The sequence below is a fragment of the Python bivittatus genome, unplaced genomic scaffold, assembly GCF_059951505.1.
Source record: "Python bivittatus isolate LINGU-HERP-01145 unplaced genomic scaffold, Pbiv_v1 ctg000650_np1212, whole genome shotgun sequence".
In the NCBI taxonomy this organism is placed as follows: domain Eukaryota; kingdom Metazoa; phylum Chordata; class Lepidosauria; order Squamata; family Pythonidae; genus Python; species Python bivittatus.
Window position 1 is genome coordinate 1,076,644 of NW_028277093.1, and position 27,587 is coordinate 1,104,230.

A 27,587-nucleotide genomic window follows, 5' to 3' on the forward strand; every position below is an offset into this window, starting at 1 on the left:
TTTTCCTCATGGTATTTGAGCTTTATATTCAGTTTTCACTATTTGCCTTCCTTCATTTTGAAATTCCACCTTTTCTCTAGTCACACGAGACCCAATTCTCCCGCTGTTAATTTCTCCACCACAGTGCCTTTTTTGAGGTAAAATTTCTAGAACGTCCATGAGTTTAAGCTTTTTCTCCAATTTGGAACTTGATTTCTTTTGATATTTCTTTTTCTTCAGGATTATTCTCATTGTTGCAGGCTGCCACTTGGTGTTTCAAACCGTTATTAGCCGCCCAGTCACGAATTTGAGAAGGGCAGCTGTATAAATTGAACTAACTAAATAAAAATCAGTGCAAATCTTAATTTCCCTAACCCGCGGCTTCCCTCCCTGTGTCCCTGCCTGCCCCCATCTTCCACCGCTTCAGGCCTGAGTTTGCCAACAACCGCAAGACACAAGCTGTGTTTCAAAGAGAGGCTCCTTGTTCTTGTTTTTTGACCGCCCTGCCGTTTCTGACAGGATTTCGCTCATTTCTGAGGCCTCTTCGAATCTCCACAGGTCCTTCGGAGCGGCTGTTCTTGAGGAAAGTGAATTTTGATCCTCCACAGAGGTTTTCTCACTGTTTACAAGATCACAGACGGGTCCTAGACATTAATAAGGGGAAGATGTAGAAACTGCTGTGAGAAGGGAATCAAGCCCCTCCTCTCACCATATTGTCGTCTTCCTCTCATTCAATCTTCCTGCTGTGGCCAGGGCAAAAGTTTAAAAATTTACAATTAGACACAAAAAAGATTAACATGTAGCAGGAACCGCCAATCTGTTCAGGTGAACATTCCTTGAACTTAGCAAGATCTCCTTGACTGAATAAGGAAAGATCTCTTCCCAAGGGAGAGTAACATTCTGAAGGGCATTGTTTTGATACACAATTTTACTCTCTCTCATAATGTGTGGGCATGCATGTGATAGTGCACTCTATCTTATTTACAAAGGATTAACTTGCTTTGTAAAGAGCACAGCGTTTATTTCCCCCACCTTATCCCTTTGTTGAATGCCTGATTGCCTTCTAAGAGAGCACAGCAGTCCCCCACCCCATTTCCTTAGAAGCAATAAATTAGATCGGTACCAGGCAGAGAAGTTGCAACGAGAGAGGCCCTAAATTCCAAAGAAGTTAGGTATTTAAACTTAGATTCACCTCTTTAGGCCCACCTTTACTTTTCCCTGGGTCATCCCAAAATTCCCTTGTATGGATATGAGGGGATGTACTATCTGAAATATCTGAATATGCCTATAAAATCTTTGTTGCTTGCTTTGCAAGGTGTGGTTCTGGGCAACACTCCTTGAGCCATCCAGGTGGTTTCCTTGGCCAATAAAACCTCTGTTAAAAGCCTCATCTCAAGTCTTCTTATTTGGCTTCACTGAAACTTGGGAAATAAAAGGTGCCATACAATTCCAATCTAGCAGAGCTAGACAGGCAAAAGCTGCAGCTTAATTGGCTAAATCAGTGTTGTCCAAACTTGGCCACTTTAAGATGAGTGGACGTCATGCTGGCTGGGGAATTCTGGGAGCTGACGTCCACTCATCTTAAAGTGGCCAAGTTTGGACAACACTAGTCTAAATGAACAGAGAACCACAACTCCGCAGGGTGCCTGGCTGAAGAGCGCTCTCTCTTGGCGCTCCCGCTAACTGCACTTTCTAAGAATTCCTAGAGGACACTAGTGCCGTGTCTTGGAGTTCTAGAGGGTGGGCTCTCTCTTTGCCCTTTTCAAGAAGAAAAGCAAGGTTTCCCTATATAAAGGGCTTTGGGGTAATTCCTGCTCATGGCCACCTCCGCGGCCCAATTCTGTGTGTTGTGTTCTTGGAAATTTCAAATCAGTTTCCCCAGTGAAGAAGCAGCTCGAGTATCAAGTCAGTGAATCTCAATCTCACAAGGTTTGCACCCTGCAGAGGCAGAGAAACTCAGTGAAATCTCGGTGCAAAGTGAAAAGATTGGATTGCGATGAGTGTGAGGCTTGTAAAGGAAGGAGCAAATTTCAGGAAGTTATAAAGCAGAGTTTGTAAAAGTAGTGCAAATGTCCTGAAGGGGGGATGAGGATCAGCTCACATCTGTTGTACGTGGAGGCCGTGCAGTCTCCCTCTCTTTTGTTCATGTATTCGCTTCCTCTGCTCCATCTACGTAGGGACATGACATTCTCCTTAAAAATGGAAGGTTGGAGATGTTCTAAATTTGTCAAAAGCAGCTTGATTGAGAAGACTTCCTGATGAGGGGGGACATGACAGCCTCCTTCCTCCTGCCCCCCATGGAAAATGCACTCTTTCTCCCTTCTTTGCATGAGCACCTGCACTGCACACAGAATCCACCAGGGGGCTCCCTCTGCAAACAGAAGAGAACACCTGCGCTTCAGCATTGGGCCACTGGAGGGCGAATCCCACAGGTGGCTTTCCAGAGGAGGGTGGGAAGGGAGTGACATCACTACAGTTTGCCCCTCTAGGATGCTGCACTCTCTCTCTTTAACCCTTTGAGCTTCACAGGAGGTAAAAAGGCTGCTGGAAAGTCTTACGGGGAGAGATCCAGATGTGGCCCTGGATGAGTGGGGGGGCCTCTTCCGATGCAAAGGGAGACAGAGGGTTCTCATGCTGGAGAAGGAAGAGACACCTGCCAAGTCCTCATCCAGGTTCAATCTTCTGAGTCCTGGGAGTGGATAGCCCAGACCCCATGTTTCCCTGCCATCCCTTTCCATGCACCTAACAGGCAGGGACGACGCAGAGCTCCAGACCAGCCCAGAGCTCCAGACCAGCCGTGTTGCCCCCAGGAATAACTCCAGGATCCCCAGGAAGGAGGAGGGGATCTGGAAAAGCCCCTGAGTGGGGGGAGAGGGAGAGTTTGCATTGCAAATCTCAAGCAGGAAAGAAGAAAAGCTTTGCAAGGAAGGAGGTGCCAAAGATTGTGCCTGCATTCTCACCTTGTGCTGGATGGGGCTAAAATAGGGTTGGATCCTCTGCAGTTCCACATGTCTTAGGAGGGTGAGTGAACCAGGACATCATCTTAAACTCTGTTCTTTCAAGCCCTGTGCTTTGTGTGAACTCGGCCCCTGCGGTTTGTGGATCTGTTTGGGCTTACGGCATGTTGTGTGAACCTCCTTGCGTGTCATAGTGTGACTTGGCTCTTGAAAAGCAAACCCTGAAAAAAGGGAAATGGCACATCCCAAGCCAGGGTCATTTCACTGGCATTTCATTTTATGTGAAGTGAACTTTCATGATTTCTTAACCTGTTTGGGTTTGGCATGTTGTGTGAACCTGCTTGTAGGTGAATGTAGATCTAGGTTTTTAAAAAGCAAAGCCTTCTTTGTGAGAAAAAAGAAATAGAAAATGCTCCGAAATGCATTTGTTCAGTGTTCCAAGTCCTTGGTGGAAGTCAATCCCATATTTTGCACCACACACACACACACACACACACACACACACAAACACAAACAGAGAGGATCTATCTGCTCAATGCCAGTGCAATTCTCTACCAGCTCAGAAAAATACTTCCTTCCATGGGGATGAGTGTTGTTCAGTGATTAAATCCACCACTTTCTAATTCTTGGAATTTCTTTTCTTTTCCATCTCAGACACACAAACTGGGAGCCATTTGTATGTCTCACATATAGACAAAATTATCTCTTGGGCAAAGAGGGCTGAATGGCCTGCTGTGGTCATTCCTGCATCTATAGGAACAGACCTATGAACGAAAAGGCATTTGCAGTTTCACAAGATTCAATGGACCCATTTGGAGTTGCTTTGCAGGACAGAGAAAGAATGGAGACACAACCTTTAGCAAGTGAGGGGACTGGAGAAGGCCCTTCTGCTGTTCAGCCTGGCAGGTGTGGGGAGACCTGGGCAAGAAGTGGGCAGAAGATCCTGGAGGAGGAAACCATCTGTTCAGAAGTTCAGCCACAGAACTTCAGGAGCGTCCAATACCAGGAGGCTGAGGGTCCCCGAGGACTTTGCAGCCGTCTCCACTACTTTTGTAGTCAATGGTTAAGACCAGAAAAGCACACAAAAGCACAGCTGCTTGACATGGTTGTTCTGGAGCAGTTCCTGGTCCTTCTGCCCTTGCAGATGGAGAGCTGGGTGCAGGAATGTGGAGCAGAGACCACCTCCCAGGCAGTGGCCCTGGTGGAAGGCTTCCTCCTGAGCCAGGCGGAGGAGCAGAAGGACCAGGTCGAGTTGGAGGTGAGAGACCTTCATTTTGGGAGCTCAGAAGGGGTTTGAATGGAATAAACAATGTGTTTGAATTCTTAACCCATGCCTACCAGAGTTCTCTGGAATTCATAATTTGTGGAGATGTTTCACTAATTCTTGTTGGACATTGTTTTGTTATCCATTCTAGAAGACAGATTTGCGACCGCCGTTCCTTTCTTACTTTCCAGCCTCACTGATGGACATTGAGGGCTTTGAAGTTGTGTTCAGAGAACAAGAATCCACTTCATGTTGTGTGATATCTGTTAATTCTTCTTCTTTTCTCCCGCCTCTTATTTCAAGTCCTTCACTGTGGACATCAGAGATCCTGAGGGAAGGAGGAATCCTTCAAATCCCCCTCAGGAGCTGTTCTTCAGGAGGATCTCTCAGGAAGATCTGAGTCAGGACACCTCAGGAGGTAATCGAGGGTCCTCCCATTCCCCAGAGAGATCCCAACTCTCATCTTCTCTACATCTTCTCTTCTGCAGCATACTTCCTCCTATTTTATTAACTATGCATTTTAAAATTCTGTCTCCCTCACAGGGAAGAGTAGAACGAAGTTGACTCCTTCTTATGGTGGAGCTGAAACAGCAGTTGAATCTCTAACTCAAGTAAGAGGAGGAAATTTATTTATTAGATTTGTATTCTCCCTTCCCTTCACTCTCTCCTTCCATTTTTCCCTCTTGTTTGGGCTGGGTTATTTTCATGTCCCTGAGCAACATAGAAGATTCAAATGTGATTTTATTAGGAAATCTTTTTTTAAGACCAGTATTTAACTCTCCTCATGTTAGTTACTCCTGTAGTATATATTTAATAATGAAATTTATAAAAAGATCTTTCAAGGGATAGGAATAACACTATCATAGATGTAGCAACTGCCCAAAAGAGACCCATTTTGTTCCTAATTCTTTCACAGTGGCTCATTACCATTTTTAAAAAGCCTTGTTTACAACAATAAGAAAAATAACCCCATCAGATTAAAAGTTAAGACTAACTATTAAAAACCCACGAAGGTGGACAGATAGAAGAGTCTCTAAATAAATGTTTTCTGAAAGAGTATGTAATCAAGGCACAAAACAAGGCAAATAATTTCTCAGACAAAAAATCCAGCTTTGCAAAGGCTAAGAAATGTCCTTCCCAGGAATTTTTCTTCAGCTTTTTGTCTTCCATTCAGCCAATGCCTTGGACCAATAGCAGCTTCCCTGCAATCTGTGGAGGTGCAGAAATTGGGTTGCGTGTCTCTAGATATTGATGGCCCCCCACAAAAGTCCATGGCTGCACTTTCCCTGCACTTTCATGAAGGTGTTGACCATGGACAGGATTGGTTCTTCTGGGGACACCATAAGCCATTTGCTGAAATGCTAGAAAGAACCCCCCCCTCCAAATTTCCTTCTGCAAACACAGGAAGGATTGGAATCACTAATTGGTGGGGTTTCCAAGGCCCATCTGCCAGCTGATTTCCTCCAGACGCTGAGAGTTTTTCGATGATAGATGAATGGATAGACAGATAGATGGATAGATATCAATCGATCCAGAAGGAAACTGTGGTCACTTTCACTGAATGGCACTGAAAGCCCTGCAGAACCAACCAAGTTGATCAAACCTCCCTGAAATATTTCTTCAGTTAAAGGCTTTTGGCTCTGTCTATTTTCTCACCTAAACCTTGGAATCCTCCCATGTATAGTCATTTGACTTAGTGCATATCTTCACTTTGGGAATTTGGGAAGAATAGGACAGATCTTGCAAATTCTCCTGGGTTTGTTCTGTTTTTTTTCCTTGTCCAGGAGGGTCTTGTGTCCTTCGAGGAGGTGGCTGTGTATTTCTCCGAGGAGGAGTGGTCTCAGCTGGATCCCCAGCAAAAAGCGCTGCATTGGGAAGTCATGCTGGAAAATTATAGGACCGTGGCCTCTCTGGGTAAGGGTTTGCTATTCTCCAGTCAGAGATTTGGAAGACATTTTGTAGTTAGATGCCATCAGCTATTTCATCATCATCATCATCATCATCATCATCATCATCATCATTATTATTTTATTAAATAAATTTTATCAAAGTAAGAACAAATAAGTTTTGAACAGGAAATAAAGAAGATAGAGTACAGTAATAAGCGAATAAGAAAAAAGTATAAACAAGTAAAGAGAAAAAGAAAAAGTAATGAAGATGTGTTTTCTGATCTTCTTAAGAGCAGTTCTAAAGGCAATTATATTTTAGCCTCTCTAAGATTATATTATAGTTTCCTTCTTTCCATAATTTATCCTTTCTAACCTTCAAACACATAGATCATGAGTTAATTTTTTCTTTTTTCAGCAAACAGTCCATCAGGGGTTTCCAGTTATTAATAAATATAGATATTGTCCTTTCTCTATTCAAACAAGTCCATTCAGCCATCTTCATCTGTCATCTTCATCAACCATTCCTCCCTTGTAGGTATTTCAGAGTCCTTCCATCTTTGTTCGTATAACAGTCTTGCTGCAGTTATCATAGACAGAAACAGTCTTCCATGACTCTTTTCAATCTGTCTGTCCATGAGTCCCAACAGAAAGTATTCTGGCTTCAGTTGGATGTTGATCTTTAAAATTCTCTGTATCACTGTATGTATTTGAATCCAAAATCTAGCTTTTTTACAAGTTCATCAAGCATGATAAAATGACCCCTCATGTTGTCCACATTTCCAACATAAATTTGAAGTAGGTTTATACATTTTTGATCATTTCTCTGGTGTCATATACCAATGGTACCTCATTTTATAAAAGTTCTCTTTTAGATTATAACGTAATGTAAATGTCAATCCTTTCAACCACATATTTTCCCATTGTTCCATCTGTATATTATGACCAAAATTCTTGGCCCATTTTATCATACTTTCTTTAACCTATTTATACATTTTAGCAATTACTTGTTCATCCTTTGTACATAATTCAGGTTCAAATTCTGTCTTATGTTGTTCAATACCATAGGTCCTTTTATCTACCTTGAATCTTTCTGATATCTTTCAATATGGAAACCATTGACAGCCATCAATTGGTCTCTTGACTTCATTTGGTATTCCCCTTGCCCATGTTCTAATAGCTCTCGACATCTTATCCCTTTGTCTTTGCCTGCTGCTTCTCTTCTGTAAAATGCTTCTTGTGCTGAGCACCATAAAGGTGTTTTCAAGCACGGTCTGGGTTTGTATCTGTTCCATATTCTCAATATGGCATTTCTAGCATCATGGTTTTTAAAATCTACATTAACCTTAACGTTATTGTACCACAAATATCCATGCCTTCCAAACCTCAGGTTGTGATCTTCTACAGTCAGGTCCAGAAATATTGGGACATCGACACAATTCTAACATCTTTGGCTCTATACACCACCACAATGGATTTGGAATGAAACAAACACAATGTGCATTAACTGCAGACTGTCAGCTTTAATTTGAGGGTATGTACATCCAACTCAGGTGAACAGTGTAGGAATTACAACAGTTTGCATATGTGCCTCCCACTTGTTAAGGGACCAAAAGTAATGGGACAGAATAATAACCATACATCAAACTTTCCCTTTTTAATACTTGGTTGCAAATCCGTTGCAGTCAATCACAGCCTGAAGTCTGGAACGCATAGACATCACCAGACGCTGGGTTTCATCCCTGGTGATGCTCTGCCAGGCCTCTACTGCAACTGTCTTCAGTTCCTGCTTGTTCTTGGGGCATTTTCCCTTCAGTTTTGTCTTCAGCAAGTGAAATGCATGCTCAATGGGATTCAGGTCAGGTGATTGACTTGGCCATTGCATAACATTCCACTTCTGTCCCTTCAAAAACTCTTTGGTTGCTTTTGCAGTATGCTTTGGGTCATTGTCCATCTGTACTGTGAAGCGCCGTCCAATGAGTTCTGCAGCATTTGGCTGAATGTGAGCAGATAATATTGCCCGAAACACTGCAGAATTCATCCTGCTGCTTTTGTTAGCAGTCACATCATCAATAAATACAAGAGAACCAGTTCCATTGGCAGCCATACATGCCCACGCCATGACACTACCACCACCATGCTTCACTGATGAGGTGGTATGCTTAGGATCATGAGCAGTTCCTTTCCTTCTCCATACTCTTCTCTTCCCATCACTCTGGTACAAGTTGATCTTGGTCTCATCTGTCCACAAGATGTTGTTCCAGAACTGTGAAGGCTTTTTTAGATGTCGTTTGGCAAATTCTAATCTGGCCTTCTTGTTTTTGAGGCTCACCAATGGTTTACATCTTGTGGTGAACCCTCTGTATTCACTCTGGTGACGTCTTCTTTTGATTGTTGACTTTGACACACATACACCTACCTCCTGGAGAGTGTTCTTGATCTGGCCAACTGTTGTGAAGGGTGTTTTCTTCACCAGGGAACAAATTCTTCGGTCATTCACCACAGTTGTTTTCCGTTGTCTCCCGGGTCTTTTGGTGTTGCTGAGCTCACCGGTGCGTTCCTTCTTTTTGAGAATGTTCCAAACAGTTGTTTTGGCCACGCCTAATGTTCTTGCTATCTCTCTGATGGGTTTGTTTTGTTTCTTCAGCCTAATGATGGCTTGCTTCACTGATAATGACAGCTCTTTGGATCTCATCTTGAGAGTTGACAGCAACAGATTCCACATGCAAATAGCACACTTGAAATGAACTCTGGGCCTTTTATCTGCACATTGTAATTGGGGTACTGAGGGGATATCACACACCTGGCCATGGAACAGCTGAGAAGCCAATTGTCCCATTACTTTTGGTCCCTTACCAAGTGGGAGGCACATATGCAAACTGTTTTAATTCCTACACCGTTCACCTGAGTTGGATGTACATACCCTCAAATTAAAGCTGGCAGTCTGCAGTTAATGCACATTGTGTTTGTTTCATTCCAAATCCATTGTGGTGGTGTATAGAGCCAAAGATGTTAGAATTGTGTCGATGTCCCAATATTTCTGGACCTGACTGTATTTCTAAAATTCTCTTATTTCTCAGCAACACCCATTCTTTCATCCAAACCAAACAGCTGGCTGCAAAGTACCATTTCAGAACGGGCAGACCCAATCCTCCTCTTTCCTTTGCATCTTGGAGAATTTTATATGCAACCTGTGGCTTTATCCCTTGCCATACAAACCTAGAATTATCTTTCTGCCATTGCTTAAATAGTACATAAGTTATTAAAAGAGGTATTATTTGAAACAAAAACATCATTCTAGGCATAACACTCATTTTTATCACAGAAATTCTCCCCAACAATGACAATTGTAATTTCTCCCATCTTAACATATTCTTTTTAATTTCATTCCATGGTTTAACAGAATTATTTTAAAATAACATATAGTTCATACAGTATTGATCATAGTAATACTCAAATATTTTACTTTTTTCTCAATCTTAAAACCAGTTTTTCTCATCAATTCTATTTGATCTTACATTTTCATATTTTTTTAACATCTTCGCCTTTTGATCATTAATCTTAAAAACTGCTAAAATATGAAATTCCTTTAATTTTTCCATTAATATTTCTATTCCCTCCAAAGGATCTTCCAAAATTACCACCAAATCCTCAGCAAATGCCCTTGGGAGCAGAGACTAAGGGCATCCTTGTTGTTTTGTATCTCACAAGGTTTTGTTATTCTCCATTAAAAATTATTTGTGCTTTTTGCAAAGTATAGATCAGATTCACCCATTTATATAAAATTCTCTCCAAAGTCCTATCTTCCAAAACTGTAAAGAAGAAAGTCCAGTTCAAATTGTCAAAAGCCTTCTCTGCATCTTTAGAGCAGTGCAGCTTGTTTTTCATTATGTTGTTCTCAATATTCCCCCCCAAAAAACCTCACCTTCATGAATAAATTCTTAAAGGCTATTTGCATCCTTCCAGTCAGAAACATTGTAAACAACTTGTAATCCTTGTTTAACAATGATATTGGCCGGTGTTTTTTGGTAACGTCAAATATTGGCACTCTTTAGGTGCAATCACCTATTTCTAAATCTCCAACCAGATGTCATCTCCTGAGAGGGAGAAGGAAACGTTCTGACTGCTCCTGCTCCAAGGAAGGAAAGAGTTGATGGCTCTCTGCTAAGATGCATCCTGTGCCATTTCTCATCTGGTGAAGTTTTCCATTTCTGTTTCAACGTATCTGAGAAACTCACTCCTTGGCTTGAAATGCTCAGCTCCATCACACTGATTTCAGCATTTTGGGCCCAGATGCTTCCCTGTCTGTCCCAGGAAGGATTGCCTTTCTTGGATCAATGGCTTTTCTTCTTTTCCATTTCCAGCCGGAGCCTTAGAATTAGGGGCAAAATGGTGCCATTTTTCCATTGCAAAGATGTTGTTTAGGGTTAATAGAAGAACTCCAGCTTTTTTTTCTCTGCAACCCTGTGATTTTGGCAAGAGGAAAATGAAGAGTAAATGGAAGGTAGTTTGGATAGGAAGAAAAGGACGACTCTCAAAATTGATTTAGTTCTCACAGGTCTCTGCTGGATTTGGCCCCCCTCCAATAAACGTTAGGTTTTCTCCTAATACCTCCTGGGATGTTTCCCCTGATTCTTCCTTAACTCAAAGCTGACTCTGGGTGAAATTAGAATATGTAAGCATAATTCTAAACAAAAAGGATGCTTTAGATATTTTCAAAGAAATTATAATTCCTATACATGCCACTGTAAGCATGCAAACCTGCAAGATATTGGGATTTGGCAAAATTTCAGAAGGAAATTCATATCACTTCGTACAATTTGATCTTCTTTCCTAACCTTGCAATCATTTCCATTTCTCTTTTCCTTTGAAGGTAATGATGGGCAGGAGAATAAAGATTCCAGGGAACCACTCCAAATGATCAGGCGTGGAGACGGAACGGAGAAGCCTGCAATTCAAATGGAACTAGAAAGGCAAGAGAGAAAGCAGTCAAATAGTTGGAATAAGGAAAGTTCATCTTCCATTGATGCTCAGATGCAAGACTTTGTTGCCCAACAAGGAAAAAGAAAGAAAAAATACATTGGGGAAAGTGTAAAACTATTCAGAGACAAAGTAGATGTAAATGAACACTACTCAACCCAAACCAAAGGAGAAGATTATATATGCAGAGACAATGGAAAAAATTACAGTTGGACTTTGACTCATTCTCATGAAAATGGGTCCCTTACATCTCAGAAAAGGATCCACCCAGGAGAGAAGCCATATAAATGCATGGAGTGTGGAAAGAGCTTTACTCAGAAGGGTAATCTTAATTCCCATAAAAGGATCCACACAGGGGAGAAGCCTTATAAATGCATGGAGTGTGGAAAGAGCTTTACTCAGAAGGGCAATCTTAATTCCCATAAATGGATCCATGCAGGGGAGAAGCCATATAAATGTATGGAATGTGGAAAGGGCTTTTGTGAATATGGGTCCCTTTTGAGACATAAAAGGATTCACACAGGGGAGAAACCATATAAATGCAGAGATTGTGGAAAGAGCTTCAATGATAGTGGTTCCCTTACTTCCCATAAAAGGATCCACACAGGGGAGAAACCATATAAATGTAGAGAGTGTGGAAAGTGCTTTACTAAAAGCAGTCACCTTAATTCCCATAAAAGGATCCACACAGGGGAGAAGCCATATAAATGTGTGGAATGTGGAAAGGGCTTCAGTCAACACAGAAATCTTACTTCCCATAAAAGGATCCACACAGGGGAGAAGCCATATAAATGCACGGAGTGTGGAAAGAGCTTCAGAACAAGCAGTCATCTTACTTTCCATAACTGGATCCACACAGCGGAGAAACCATATAAATGTGTGGAGTGTAGAAAGAGGTTTAGTGATAGCAGTGAATTTATTTCCCATAAAAGGATCCACACAGGGGAGAAGACATATGATTGTGTGAAATGTGGAAAGACCTTTATTCAGAGTAGTTATCTTGCTTCCCATAAAAGGATCTGTTACCTGGAATTTTAGGCTTCATTATTAGCATTTTAAAAAGGTTATACTGTAGTAGCATTTTAGCATGGCAGTCTAGGTCTCTAGTTCTAACTTTAGGAAACCATGTTTTTCCTCTGAGCCAAGGACATTTCCTTTGATTTGTGAAAACTAGCCTTTTCTGCAATTAAGCAATCAGGAGCATATTCTGGAGTCCTTGAATACACTTGCACGTGTTAAGACAGAAAGAAACTCAACTGGGAAAGGGAGTGATATAACCCATAAATTTGCCACTTGTGGAATGTTATCTAAAATCAATGTCTTCTATTGTTTGATTCATTCCTTCATGATGCATCTGATGGAATGGTGATTTTAGGGTTAATTTGAGGAAGGCATCATAAACGTGTATGGCCTAGAACTGACCTTCACTAGTTGCTGGGAACATAATTAAGTTGCACACCGGGTCCAAAATTCTTTTTTCTTTGAATACAGCATTTCTTATCAGTTGGAGCTGAGAAGTGCCAGCAGGGTGATACCTCCCCACAGGAGGAACCCGCTGGGCTCACCAGCGCTAACAAGGAGAGAGAGAAGATACCACCTAGCTCATATTTCCCTTAGCAATAACAAAGTGCCCACCTTTTGGGAGAGTTTTGCCCACCCAAGGTGTGAGTAATTACTGTCTGCCAATGATCATGTAGTTCTTCATTTCAAGAATGCATAAATGTTGGGTTGATTGACAAATAGGTGTGCCTGCTCTGGAAATTATTCCCAGGCATCTTACTCTGCGCAGAATAAATATTTTATTATCTCCACCCTGGTGTGTTTATTGGGCAAAATTGCACACCAGGCTAGAACTCCCAAGTTCCTGGAACAACACATCTAACACAAATATTGAATGTATATATTATTTGTTTCTATAGCCTATATAGAGTTGACCCCCCTCAGTAAATGCTGTTCACTTTGCCTGAAATACTTGCGGTTCTTATTGTAGCGGGGGGGGGGGAGATGTTTATTCAAACACTGCTCATTGATTGTTCTGGGTCAAACCGGAGAATAAAAAATGGACTGAAAAGAACAGAGAAGTTAACTCCATTCCATGGCTGGTGTGGGTCTTCCGGGCACTGTGGCCGTGTTCTGGAAGTTTTGTTTCCTAACGTTTCGCCAGCATCTGTGACACAAGATGCCTTTGTAGTAGCTTCATCAGAAAACAGATCCTCACAGTTTGTTTCAGGAAGTCCATGGGTGCACAGACTCAGTGGTCTCAGTAAAATATGCAGAGGCTCATTATTAATAATAAGCCAATGTTCATTATTAATAACCCTAAGGGCCAAGAAGGTAGCCAGAGCAGAAATCAAAGGTAGCTTGTGCTGGAACAGAGACATACACTAAAGAGACCATTCTCTTGGAACTTGGACTGCATCAATCTATGCAATTGTTGATGAACTGCATTCTGTGGTTGCCTTCCATGGTGGTTGTGCCCCCTGGGGACAAAGATCCTAAGTTGGCTTAAACCTAGAAAGCCCAAGGAGGGTCCCCAGTTCTGAAGCAATGGTCAGTCTGCAGAAAGTGAGGGGAATAAACGATCACTAGAAAAAAAGATTATGCCTAGCATGGATGAAGGAAGGAGATGAAGGGGAAGGCAAGAGAGAAAGTGAATGGAGAGAATCAAGGAGATTACAGGATAGTCCTTGGAAGAGCTATCATTTAATTAAACAATCACCAAATAAATGTAATAGGTTGAAGGTTGCAATTATGTTGAAAATCTTACTCCAGTTCCAACTAAGTTTTAAAAGAACGAAGGTTTTTGCAGCTTGGAATTTTTTTTGCCTTCCAAATTGTTTTTTGTCTTGCTGTGTGGTTTAATATCTCGCCTAGCTTTCTTTGCCTACATCTCCAAAGGTAGAGGAGTCACTTCAGATGGATTTCTTTCTCCTTCCTGCAACCTGTTTTATATTGAGAACTGCATTGTTGCAATTAGGTAATGAGTGACCTTGAGCAGGGCCGCCCAGTAAGTCTAGGAGAAAGCCCAATGGTGGATCATTCATTGGTACATCTCTGTTCAAAGTCAAAGATGGAACTTCCCCGGAATCGTAAGGTCTACACACCCAAAACTACTCTATCAGGTAGAAATTCAATAAGTCCATTCCTTCCCATCCAGACTCTGACAGCCTTTCGGTGAGCACTTCCACTACATCACCTGTTTGGACTGAGGATGTCAAAAATAGCTGGGTATCATCAGCGTACAGGGGATACCAGATTCTAGGCCAACAGATGACCCCCCCCCCCAGCAGTTCCACATAGATCTTAAAAAGGAGTGGTAAGTGGAGAGATCCCTTGAGAATGCACAGAATGTCTTTCCTTGGACAGATCTCTCTTCCACCATTACTACCTTAGGAAGGAGGAGAATCACTGTAAAACAGTGCATTCCCTCAGAGATGTTGCAGAAGAAGGCCATGGTCAATGATATTGAAAGCCTCTTAGAGATCAAAGAGGCTTGTGCTCCCCCACTCCTGCTCTCTCCGTAAGTCATCCATAAGTGCAACCAATGCAATTTCCATGCTGTATCTTGGCCGGAAACTGATTGCCAAGGAGCCAAATCATCTGCTTCCTCTAAGGCTCTCTGCAGTTGCAGAGCGTCAGCCCTCTCAGGTCACAAAACAGACACTATCATACCCATTGGAGCTTTATGATATTGTTGTGGGGTATAATAACAAAATCTTGAAAACCTATCAGAGCTTTCCGCTGACCTCTTTTATGGGATGCAGAATCAAGGCAGGATTATTTTGAGTCTCTTGAGTAAGAAGAATGCTGAATTCCATTTCCTATGCTCCTTCTACACAGCGATGTAACTTTTTCCAGAAATTTTCTTAAAAATGGAAGGTTGGAGATGGGTCTAACATTGTCAAAAGCTGTTTGATTGAGAAGGCTTCCTCATCAGGTGTGACAAGACAGCTATCCTCCTCCTGCCCCCCATGCAAAATGCACCCTTTCTCCCCTCTTTGCATAAGCATCTGCACACAGAATCCAACAGGGGGCTCCCTCTGCAAACAGAAGGGAACACCATGCGCTTCAGCATTGGGCCACTGGAGGGCGAATACCACAGGTGGCTTTCCAGAGGAGGGTGGGAAGGGAGTGATATCACTGAGTGTTGCCTCTCTAGGATGCTGCACTCTCTCTCTTTAACCCTTTGACCTTCTCAAGAGGAAAAAAGGCTGCCTGAAAGTCTTGCAGGAAGAGATCCAGACCTGGCCCTGGGTGAGTGGGGGGGCCTCTTGCTGTGCAAAGGGAGGTAGAGGGTTCTTGCACTTGAGAAGGGAGAGACACATAATAAGTCCTCATCCAGGTTTAATCTTCTGAGTCCTGGGAGTGGGAGAGCCCGGTTTCCATGTTCCTCTGTCGCTCCTTTCATGCACGTAACAGGCAGGGGGGGAAGCAGAGCTCCAGACCAGCTGTGCTGCCCCCAGGAATAACTCCAGGATCCCCAGGAAGGAGGAGGGGATCTGGAAAAGCCCCTGAGTGGGGGGAGAGGGAGAGTTTGCATTGCAAATCTCAAGCAGGAAAGAAGAAAAGCTTTGCAAGGAAGGAGGTGCCAAAGATTGTGCCTGCATTCTCACCTTGTGCTGGATGGGGCTAAAATAGGGTTGGATCCTCTGCAGTTCCACATGTCTTAGGAGGGTGAGTGAACCAGGACATCACCTTAAACTCTGTTCTTTCAAGCCCTGTGCTTTGTGTGAACTCGGCCCCTGCGGTTTGTGGATCTGTTTGGGCTTACGGCATGTTGTGTGAACCTCCTTGCGTGTCATAGTGTGACTTGGCTCTTGAAAAGCAAACCCTGAAAAAAGGGAAATGGCACATCCCAAGCCAGGGTCATTTCACTGGCATTTCATTTTATGTGAAGTGAACTTTCATGATTTCTTAACCTGTTTGGGTTTGGCATGTTGTGTGAACCTGCTTGTAGGTGAATGTAGATCTAGGTTTTTAAAAAGCAAGCCCCTCCTTGTGAGGAAAAAGAAATAGAAAATGCTCCGAAATGCATTTGTTCAGTGTTCCAAGTCCTTGGTGGAAGTCAATCCCATATTTTGCACCACACACACACACACACACACACACACAAACACAAACACAAACAGAGAGGATCTATCTGCTCAATGCCAGTGCAATTCTCTACCAGCTCAGAAAAATACTTCCTTCCATGGGGATGAGTGTTGTTCAGTGATTAAATCCACCACTTTCTAATTCTTGGAATTTCTTTTCTTTTCCATCTCAGATATACAAGCTGGAAGCCATTTGTATGTCTCACATATAGACAAAATTATCTCTTGGGCAAAGAGGGCTGAATGGCTTGCTGAGGTCACCCCTGTAGCTACAGGAACAGTCCTATGAATGAAAAGGTGTTTGGAGTTTCACAAGATTCAATGGACCCATTTGGAGTTGCTTTGCAGGACAGAGAAAGAATGGAGACACAACCTTTAGCAAGTGAGGGGACTGGAGAAGGCCCTTCTGCTGTTCAGCCTGGCAGGTGTGGGGAGACCTGGGCAAGAAGTGGGCAGAAGATCCTGGAGGAGGAAACCATCCATTCAGAAGTTCAGCCACAGAACTTCAGGAGCATCCAATACCAGGAGGCTGAGGGTCCCCGAGGACTTTGTAGCCGTCTCCACTACTTTTGTGATCGATGGTTGAGACCAGAAAAACACACAAAAGCACAGCTGCTTGACATGGTTGTTCTGGAGCAGTTCCTGGCCCTTCTGCCCTTGCAGATGGAGAGCTGGGTGCAGGAGTGTGGAGCAGAGACCACCTCCCAGGCAGTGGCCCTGGTGGAAGGCTTCCTCCTGAGCCAGGCGGAGGAGCAGAAGGAGCAGGTCAAGTTGAAGGTGAGAGTCCTTCATCTTGAGAGCTCAGAAGGGGTTTGAATGGAATAAACAATGTGTTTGAATTCTTAACCCATGCCTACCAGAGTTCTCTGGAATTCATAATTTGTGGAGATGTTTCACTAATTCTTGTTGGACGTTGTTTTGTTATCCTTTCTAGAAGACAGATTTGGGACCGCCGTTCCTTTCTTACTTTCCAGCCTCACTGACGGACATTGAGGGCTTTGAAGTTGTGTTCAGAGAACAAGAATCCACTTCATGTTGTGTGATGTCCATTAATTCTTTTTCTTTTCTCCTGCCTCCTATTTCAAGTCCTTCGCTGTGGACATCAGAGATCCTGAGGGAAGGAGGAATCCTTCAAATCCCCCTCAGGAGCTGTTCTTCAGGAGGATCTCTCAGGAAGATCTGAGTCAGGACACCTCAGGAGGTAATCGAGGGTCCTCCCATTCCCCAGATAGATCCCAGCTGTCTCATCTTCTCTATGTCTTCTTATCTGTATAATACTTCTTCCTATTTTATTAATGATATATTTTAAAATTTTGTCTCCCTCACAGGGAAGAATACAATGAAGTTGACTCCTCCTTATGGTACAGCTGAAACAGTAGTTGAACCTCTAACTCAAGTAAGAGGAGGAAATTTATTTATTAGTCTCCTTTTCCTTCAAGAAGTCAAGCTGGTGTACATAGCACTCTCTCCTTCCTTTTTTCTTTTTTGTTTGGCCTCGATTATTTTTGTGTTCCCCAATTTTGGAATGGAGAATAGAAGGTTCAAGTTGCTCTCAGTCAGCTTAGCCTCCTCTGAAGTTGGGATACAATAGTTTGAAATTTCTACCCTGAGATTCTTATTGGGAAATCTTTTTTTAAAAAACTAGTACTTAACTGTCTTTGTGCTAGTTACTGTTCTTACTATTAGCGAACAATAACTGATTTTTTAAATAGTCCTTCAAAAGGTAGGAATAACATTATCACAGTGCTAGCAACTGAGATCTATTCTTTTTGTAATTCTTAGACTTGGAATTGGGCAAGACTGCTCAAAAATAACTAAATACTCACACTGGCACATTACCATTTTTAAAAAGCCTTGTTCGCAACCAGTGATAAGAAAAAAAGTGCATCAGATTAAAAAGGCAGACTATTAAAATCCCATGAAAGCGGCCGGATAGAAAAGTCTCTAAGTAAAAATTGCTCTGAAAGAGCACGTAATCAAGGCACTTTTGGCTTGCAAAGTAATTTCTAATCCTCTGATTTGTGCCTGGATTTGGAGGGCAAACAATTCAGCTTTGCAAAGGCTGAGAAGTGCCCTTCTCAGAAATTTTTCTACACTTTCTTATCTCCTGTTCAGCTAATGAGGAGGAACAGTTCAGCTAATGTGAGGAATGTTCAGCTAATATGAGGAGGAACAGAAACTGAGTTGTGTGTCCCTGGATATTGATGTCCCCCCCACCCAAATTCTTGGCTGAACTCTCCCAACACTTTCATGAAGGTCTTGAGCATGGGAATCCCCCGCTCCATTTCCTTCTGCAATCACAGGAAAGATTGGAGTCACTAATAGGTGGTGTTTCCAAGGCCCATCTGTCAGTTGATTCTCTCAAGTGGGTGAGAGCCTTTTGATAATGGATGGATGGATGGTAGATAGATGGAGAGATAGATAGATAGATGATAGAGAGAGATAATAGATAGATCAATCAATCCAGAAGGAAACTGGGTTTACTTTCACTGAATGGCACTGAAAATCCTGCAGAATCAATCAAGTTGATCAAACCTGCCTGAAATATTTCTTCAGTCAAAGGCTTTTGGCTCTGTCCATTTTCTGTCCTAAACCTTGGAATCCCACCAAGCGGAGCCATTTAACTTAGTGCATATCTTTACCTTGGGAATTTGTAAACAATAGGACAGATCTTGCAAATCCTTCTGGGCCTGTTCTGTTCTTTTTTTTCCTTGTTCAGGAGGGTCTTGTGTCCTTCGAGGAGGTGGCTGTGTATTTCTCTGAGGAGGAGTGGTCTCATCTGGATCCTCCCCAAAAAGCGCTGCATTGGGAAGTCATGCTGGAAAATTATAGGACTGTGGCCTCTCTGGGTAAGGGTTTGCTACTCCCCAATCAGAGAGTTTGGGAAAACATTTTGTAGTTAGGTGCCATCAGCTATTTCTTATTAAAAAAATCTCCAACTAGATATCATCTCTTGGGAGGGAGAAGGAAAAGGTCTGACTTTCTCCTGCTCTGAGGAAGGAAAGAGGTCAGTGGCTCTCTGCTTAGATGCATCCTGTGCCATTTCTCATCTGGTGAATTTTTCCATTTCTATTTCAATGTATCAGTGACAAACTCACTTCTTGGTTTGAGGAGAAGCTCAACTTCATCACAATGATTTCAGCATTTTGGGCCCAGATGCTTCCCTATCTATCCTAGGAATGACTGTTATTTACTTGGGTTCTTGGGTTAATAACTTTTCTTCCTTTTCATATCTATCCTGATCCTTGTGATTAGAAGGTGTAATGGTGCCATTTTTCCATTGCAAACATTTTGTTTAGAGTTAATAGAATAAACCTTGGTTTTTCTTTTTCTGCAACCATGTGATTTTGGCAAGAGAAAAATGAAGAGTAAATGGAAGGTAGTTTGGGTAGGAGGAAAAAAACGAGTTTCAAAATTGATTCTCCGCTGGAATTGGCCCCCTCCAATAAATGTCAGGGTTTCTCCTAATACTTCCTTGGATGTTTCTCCTGATTCATCCTTAACTCAAATTGAGCCTGGGTGAGATTTGAATATATAATGATGGTTCTAAACAAAAAGAATGTTTTAGATGTTTTCAAAGCTTTGAATATGAATTTCCTATGAATATAGGAATTATCAGTTGTGTATGATGCCACCGTAAGCATGCAAACCTGCAAGATATTGGGATTTGGCAAAATTTCAGAAGGAAATTCATATCACTTCGTACAATTTGATCTTCTTCTCTAACCTTGCTATCATTTTCATTTCTCTTTTCCTTTGAAGGTAATGATGGGCAGGAGAATAAAGATTCCAGGGAACCACTCCAAATGATCAGGCGTGGAGACGGAACGGAGAAGCCTGCAATTCAAATGGAACTAGAAAGGCAAGAGAGAAACCAGTCAAATAATTGGAATCAGGAAAGCTCATCTTCCATTGATGCTCAGATGCAAGACTTTGTTGCCCAACAAGGAAAAAGAAAGAAAAAATACATTGGGGAAAGTGTAAAACTATTCAGAGACAAAGTAGATGTAAATGAACACTACTCAACCCAAACCAAAGGAGAAGATTATATATGCAGAGACAATGGAAAACATTCCAATTGGACTTTGACTCATTCTCATGAAAATGGGTCCCTTACATCTCAGAAAAGGATCCACCCAGGAGAGAAGCCATACAAATGCAGAGAGTGTGGAAAGAGCTTCAGCCATAGTGTTTCCCTTACTTACCATAAAAGGATCCACACAGGGGAAAAACCGTATAAATGCATGGAGTGTGGAAAGACCTTTACTAATAGCAGTCATCTTACTTCTCATAAAAGGATCCACACAGGGGAGAAGCCATATAAATGCATGGAATGTGGAAAGACCTTTATTCAGAACATTCAACTTATTTCCCATAATTGGATCCACACAGGGGAGAAGCCATATAAATGTTTGGAGTGTGGAAAAGGCTTTACTCTGAAAAGTCACCTTACTTCCCATAAAAGGATCCACACAGGGGAGAAGCCATATAAGTGCATGGAGTGTGGAAATAGTTTCAGTGAGAGCTGTTCCCTTACATCTCATAAGAGGATCCACACAGGGGAGAAGCCATATAAATGCAGAGAGTGTGGAAAGACCTTTACTCATAGCAGTCAACTTACTTCCCATAAAAGGATCCACACAGGGGAGAAGCCATATAAATGCATGGAGTGTGGAAAGGGCTTCAGCCATAGTGTTTCCCTTACTTACCATAACAGGATCCACACAGGGGAGAAACCGTATAAATGCATGGAGTGTGGAAAGACCTTTACTCAGAGCAGTCAACTTACTTCCCATAAAAGGATCCACACAGGGGAGAAGCCATACAAATGCAGAGAGTGTGGAAAGAGCTACAGCCATAGTGTTTCCCTTACTTACCATAACAGGATCCACACAGGGGAGAAACCATATAAATGCATGGAGTGTGGAATGGGCTTTACTCAGAGCAGTCAACTTACTTCCCATAAAAGGATCCACACAGGGGAGAAGCCATATAAATGCATGGAGTGTGGAAAGGGCTTGTATGACAATGTATCCCTTATGAGACATAAAAGGATCCACACAGGGGAGAAGCCATACAAATGCGTGGAGTGTGGAAAGGGCTTCAGCCAACAGGGTAATCTTACTTCCCATGAAAGGATGCACAGAGGGGAGAAGCCATACAAATGCAGAGAGTGTGGAAAGAGCTTCAGTCATAGTGGTTCCCTTACTTACCATAACAGGATCCACACAGGGGAGAAACCCTATAAATGCTTGGACTGTGGAATGGGCTTTACTGTTAGCAGTCATCTTACTTCCCATAAAAGGATCCACACGGGGGAGAAACCATATAAATGCAGAGAATGTGGAAAGAGCTTCACTGAAAATGCATCCCTTATGAGACATAAAAGGATCCACACAGGGGAGAAGCCGTATAATTGTGTGGAGTGTGGAAAGAGCTTCAGTCATAGTGGTTCCCTTACTTCCCATAAGAGGATCCACACAGGGGAGAAACCATATAAATGTATGGAGTGTGGAAAGAGTTTTACTACCAGCAGTGATCTTACTTCCCATAAAAGGATCCACACAGGGGAGAAGCCATATAAATGTGTGGAGTGTGGAAAGAGCTTCAGTCGAAATGGTTCCCTTACTTCCCATAAAATTATCCACACAGAAGAGAAACCATATAAATGTGTGGAGTGTGGAAAGAACTTCAGGAGGAAGAATGACCTTATTTGCCATACACAGATCCATTTGGGTGAGAATTCATGTAAATTGTAGATTTAGTTGGTTAAATCTATGAATTTCCTGTTTGTGTATACTGAACTGAGTAAGTAAAGGTTTTTTTGAGTGTGACCCTGACAACTGGCAGCCCCAGAGAGATGAAGTTAGCAATGAAAGCAAAAACAATGGGTACATGCTGTTTTAATTGTGAACAATGGATTTTTGAAGATACTGTCATATGAAGGTGGTCAACGCTATAGCACATCAATAAGAGGAAATCTTTTGTTGTTAAGTTTACTTTTATCCCAGTTTCCAGCTGATCATGGTTCTGGGAGAGATGTGAACAGGCAGGCATTTAACAGGTGCTGCTTCCCTAGGCAGTAGAAGGATCTATATCTCCCTGCTGCATCTCTTCAAGACAAAGCTTTATTTGTGTTTCTTCCACTATAGCAGACATGCAGGTAGAAATTCAACTGATTCACAGTCACTTCTTCTTTTGCATAGTATTCCTACAATTGTTTTCCCCTCCGTTTCTCGTTCCTTAATACACTCACCATTCATCAGAGGACCCTCCACTTCTCTGTCCTCCCAGAAAGATGGAAATGGTGCAGCAGAGAGATTCTAGGGTGTGAATCAATATTATAATCTAAATGGAACAAGTCCTATCCAAGTATACATAGTGAGCTGGAATATGGTATTGAATTATCCAATTGAATAACTCTGATATTGAATTAAAAGTGACAAGAGGATTTGTTCTTTAAATTTCTCCTTCCTTCCTTCCTTCCTTCCTTCCTTCCTTCCTTCCTTCCTTCCTTCCTTCCTTCCTTCCTTCCTTCCTTCCTTCCTTCCTTCCTTCCTTCCTTCCTTCCTTCTCTCTTTCTCTCTTTCTCTCTTTCTCTCTTTCTCTCTTTCTCTCTTTCTCTCTTTCTCTTTTCCTCCCAAGTTAGGGATACTCAGGAGAATGAAGATGAAAACGACTCCAGTGTGCTGACATTGCAAATGATCAAGCAAGAAGGAAGACCTTTGGAAATCAGTGGGGACCAAAATAAAATAATATGAAATTAAGAAAAACTACTTCAAAAATTTGGAGCAGACATCTTCAGCTTCTGAATGTACTGGAATTTAGTAGTTCCTCCCAACCAAACACACTGAAATGAGAAGGGAAACTGCCTCTGGGTTGTGAAGATAACAAAAAATAATCAGACTTGCATCCACGGTGTAGAACTGAGACCTGAGTCAACTAGTATGGATGCAGAAGCAGGGAACCTTTTTCAGTCAAAGACCTCATTATGTGAGAGAATCGTCACATACGTAGAATGTGTGGAAAGAGCTTCAGGTTGAAGAATTCCTCACTCACAAACGGAGGCAGAAAAGCACCCAAAATGCATGTACAAAATACTTTTTTCAAGAATAAGGGCCATATTTTGCCTTTCTATGCTGTGATGAACAATAGGAAAAAGTCTAAATTGGATTGAAATAAAATTAATTAAATATCAATGGTGTTACTTTCCAGACATGTATTAAATTCTTTTCATCATTGGTTGCATTAAAAAATTACACATGAAAATATTTGGAAGGATTTGGATGGGGGGCATACTTCAGGATGTCAGAGGCTCATGCTGATTTGAAGCTATTTATTCATATACTGTTCATCAAACAGTAGACTTGACACATAGCCAGGATGTACGAACAGAATGCTTTAGATATGGAAACAGAAGGCTGTGAATTTTTGTCTACCAAGTCCCAGTTTAACTGATGAGCTACTAATGGCTTACATGAGGACCTCCAGGGAGTATGACATCCAGCTGAACTGTTGTGGATGACTTTGTTTTTTAGTTGAAGCTTCCTTGTAGGAATATATAAAAGGATGCCCACCAAAGCAATATGTGTGCTCGCTTTGGGACATTTTCCCCTTGCACCCTTTGCGCAAATAAAGTCTTTCCAATCTCTACTGCTGGTGTGCTTTTTGGCTCTTGCATACCAGGTTCAATGAGCCCATCATTTCTTGGGACAACGCTCCCTCGGCAGCCATTGGAAGGCCCTCACTGTGAGCCTTAGGCTGAGCCTTTCTGGGAGACCAAGAGGCTGCCGGGAATTCTTGCAGGGATGGCGATCCAGGACTCCAGAGTTCAATGAGTGGGGGCTCTTCTTGGGCAAAGGGATCTCGCGCTGGAGGCGCGCATGGAGACCTGCAAAGTCTTCATCCAGGTTCGGAGTCCTGGGAAGTCCTTTGCATGCAGGGGCCAGGCAGGGAGAAAGCAAAGCTCCAGACCCGCCACATTATCCCTGGGAGAAAAAAATCAGGATCGCCAGAATGGAGGGAGCCATTTACCCTCCATCTCCTGGGGGAACCCTCTGCATGGGGGGAGCGGGAGGGCTGGCTTCACCAAACACACCGAGTTGTGCCTCCAAGTCAGTCTTGACTCCTGGAGAACTTCCTGCAGGTTTCTTGGGAGCATCTTCAGAAGGGGGTTGTCCTTGCCTCCTCCTTCCCAGGCTGAGAGAAGGGACCAACCCGGTCCCTCCTGCTGGCTTTGTGTGCAAGGCTGGAACTCCGTGTGCAAGGACTCGTGTGCAAGGTGTGCAAGGGCTGGAACTCGGTTTCCTGGTTTCCAGCCTTTCACCACTACCTCAAACTGGCTCTGCCGGCAAGCAAATAGGGAAAATGTTGCACAGATGGAGGTGCAGCAGGGTCTGAGGTGCAGCATTCACACTGTGTGCCCGGTTAGGCCAGTGTTTTTCAAATGTGGCCACTTTTAGGTCTGGGGGTTGAAGTCCACACACCTTAAATTGGCCAAGTTTGAAAAAGACTGGATTAGGCTAAAAAGTGGGAAACGTGTTTCTAGGAGATGCATGAATCAGAACATCATGTTAAGCTTAGCTGGTTTATTCATTTGGGTATTAGTTCTACAGGCATCAGATGGTGGTTAGTTAATTCAGGCTTCTGGAGTTCCCCCAGGGGTTTGGGCCAGGAGGTTAACGGGGTTCTGCTGGCTAATGTTTATTATAAGTTCAAATGTTGATTTATTTACATATTACAGTCAGTTGTAAATGTTGTCTTGTGCCCATTATTTTTCCTCCTCCCCCCCCGCCCTTCCAGAGTGGAGAAATTGCCTAAACAAGCAATCTCTTGCTGAGCTACTTTTCTCTGCAATACAACGTGTCCCTAAAAAGTGCTAACAAGAAGTTGACAGTCTCCGCTCTGTGACCTTAATTAGCTGACTCACAGCTGTTGCCTGTAGTTTCACTGCTGTGGCTTCTGTTTGCCTCCTAAGTGGCTCGGAACTGCAAGCGTGCTATGTGAACAGCGGGTGCTAGCACATTCCTTTCGATGTGTATTCCCCATTGTGTGCCGCTTACTCTCTTGTCATCCCTTTCTCTTCAATGAATGTAAGTACAGTACAAACATTAATTCCCTTTTTGCTAATTATCCCAGCACGGGGGTGAGCATCCAAAAGGGTGGGGAAGTAGAGAAAATGGAAAGCTGAAGTAAAATTGTAAGCATAGTCACAGTCATGTAATTTTCCTCTTAGTGACCAAGTTGCCAGTCCCAATTGTGGTCGCTAAATGAAGATTACCTGTATTTTTAGTTGGGAGTCTTTAACTTCCTTGCCTCCACTTTAGCAAGATACTGAAAGGGCATCAGTGGGATATTTACCCTTAGATGCAGCAATTCATTTTTTTCCTCATTGCAGGGTCCAAACAAACAAACAATGAATGACACTGAATGGAGCTTTTTGTCTTTTTGCCAGTTTCCCTGTATCTGCCAATTTTAATCTCTTTGGAGAGAGGTACAACAGCTGTTAAGCTTCAGTTGTTTTGCTTCATAGGACCTAGGCAGTTGTAGAATCATAGCTGGATCAGCCTCTCTCTGCGGCTATTTCTGCCCATATCTTTACATTATTTGAATTCTGGAGAGAGCCGAGTGGGATGTGGATGGATAGGAAGACTCTCATTAATTTGAGCTTTAGTTAAAAGGAAAAACCTGGTTTCCTGATGTTCCAAAGGCGGCATGGACACCATGCTAAAGTGCTAATATCACCTTAATTAAAATTAATTAATAATTTTAATTATTAATTAATTAATTATTAATTAATTAATAATAAAACCTAAAATTCTTTGTAACACACGCACACACAGGACCTATCTGCTCAATGCCACTGCAATCCTATAGCAGCTTAGAAAAATACTTCCTTTTGTGTCCTGGAGTGTTGTTCAATGGTTAAATCCACCACCTTCTAATTCTTGGAATTTATTTTGTTTTCTATCTCAAAAAAATTATTATTATTATTATTTTTTCCATCTCAGATACACAAACTAGAAGCCATTTGTATGTCCTTGCTTACAGACAAAATTATGTCTTGGGCAAAGAGGGCTGAATGTTGTGCTAGTCGTTCCTGTGGTTACAGGAATGGTCCTATGAATGAAAAGCCTCACTGATGGACATTGTGGGCTTTGAAGTTGTGTTCAGAGACAAGAATGCTCTTCATGTTGTGTGATTTCCATTAATTCTTCTTTTCTCCTGCCTACTATTTCAAGTCCTTTGCTGTGGACATCAGAGATCCTCAAAAATAACTAAATACTCACACTGGCACATTACCATTTTTAAAAAGCCTTATTTACAACCTTTGAACTGTGGTGCTGGAGAAGACTCTTAAGAGTCCCCTGGACTGCTAGGAGGTCAAACCAGTCAATCTTAAAGGAAATCAACCCTGATTGCTCATTGGAAGGATCGATAATGAAGCTCAAGCTCAGATATTTTGGCCACCTAATGCGAAGAGAGATCTCTTTGGAGAAGACCCTGATGCTGGGAAAGATTGAAGGCAGAAGGAGAAGAGGACGGCAGAGGATGAGATGGTTAGATAGCATCACTGAAGCAATGAGCATGAAACTGAGCAAACTCAGGGAGGCAGTGAAGGACAGGAAGGCCTGGCGCAATATGGTTCATGGGGTCACAAAGAGTTGGACACGACTTAACGACTAAACAACAACAACAACAATTTACAACCAGTGATAAGGAAAAAAAGTACATCAGATTAAAAGGCATGCTATTAAAATCTAATGAAGGTGGCCTGATAGAAAAGCCTCTAAGTAAAAATTGCTCTGAAAGACCACATAATCAAGGCACTTTGGGCTTGCAAAGTAATTTCTAATCCTCTGATCTATGCCACCTTTGCAAAGGCTGAGAAATGTCCTTCCTAGGAAATTTCCTCTGCTTTCTTATGTACCGTTCAGCCAATGGTTTGGATTACTAGATAGATCAATAGATAAGATAGATAGATGATAGATAGATCTAGAAGGAAACTAGAAATATTGGAACAAGGATAACCGTTTTGGCATTTGGCCTCCGTACATCACCACATTGTTGAAACACACCCAGATGGGAGCGAAGTCAGGACTTTCAGCTGCAATTCAAGGGGTTTGACAAAAGTGGGGCACTAACCATTCAGGAAGTACAGCCAGTGGCATATACACACTCCCATCATTGGTGGCTCATAAGTAATGGAACAAACCAACATAATTACAAACATAAGGATTGTCTTTAATACCTGGATGAAAATCTTTTGCAGTCACTGACTGCTTGAAGTCTGGAACCCATGGACATGACCAAATGCTGAGTTTCTCCCTTGAGATGCTTTGCCAGGCCTTTACTGCAGCTGCCTTCAGATACTGCTTGTTTGTGGGTCTTTCCACCTTCAGTTTTGTCTTCAGTAAGTGAAAAGCAT

At 42.3% G+C, this 27,587-nt stretch overlaps 1 protein-coding gene across 1 annotated transcript in view; it reads left to right on the plus strand.

Moving 5' to 3' along the window:
- The window catches only part of LOC112542504 (uncharacterized), a 35,415-nt gene extending 11,622 nt beyond the window's left edge, over positions 1-23,793 (plus strand). Inside the window, exons 7-18 of the mRNA XM_088151192.1 lie at positions 3,661-4,194; positions 4,504-4,618; positions 4,744-4,811; positions 5,985-6,114; positions 10,960-12,098; positions 15,267-15,320; positions 16,415-16,936; positions 17,246-17,360; positions 17,488-17,555; positions 18,879-19,008; positions 19,922-21,895; positions 22,805-23,793. Coding sequence (XP_088007318.1) covers positions 3,661-4,194; positions 4,504-4,618; positions 4,744-4,811; positions 5,985-6,114; positions 10,960-12,098; positions 15,267-15,320; positions 16,415-16,936; positions 17,246-17,360; positions 17,488-17,555; positions 18,879-19,008; positions 19,922-21,895; positions 22,805-22,920 — 4,965 coding nt within the window. The 3' untranslated portion in view covers positions 22,921-23,793. The remainder of the gene's footprint in view (positions 1-3,660; positions 4,195-4,503; positions 4,619-4,743; positions 4,812-5,984; positions 6,115-10,959; positions 12,099-15,266; positions 15,321-16,414; positions 16,937-17,245; positions 17,361-17,487; positions 17,556-18,878; positions 19,009-19,921; positions 21,896-22,804) is intronic.
- Positions 23,794-27,587: the final 3,794 nt, after the last annotated feature.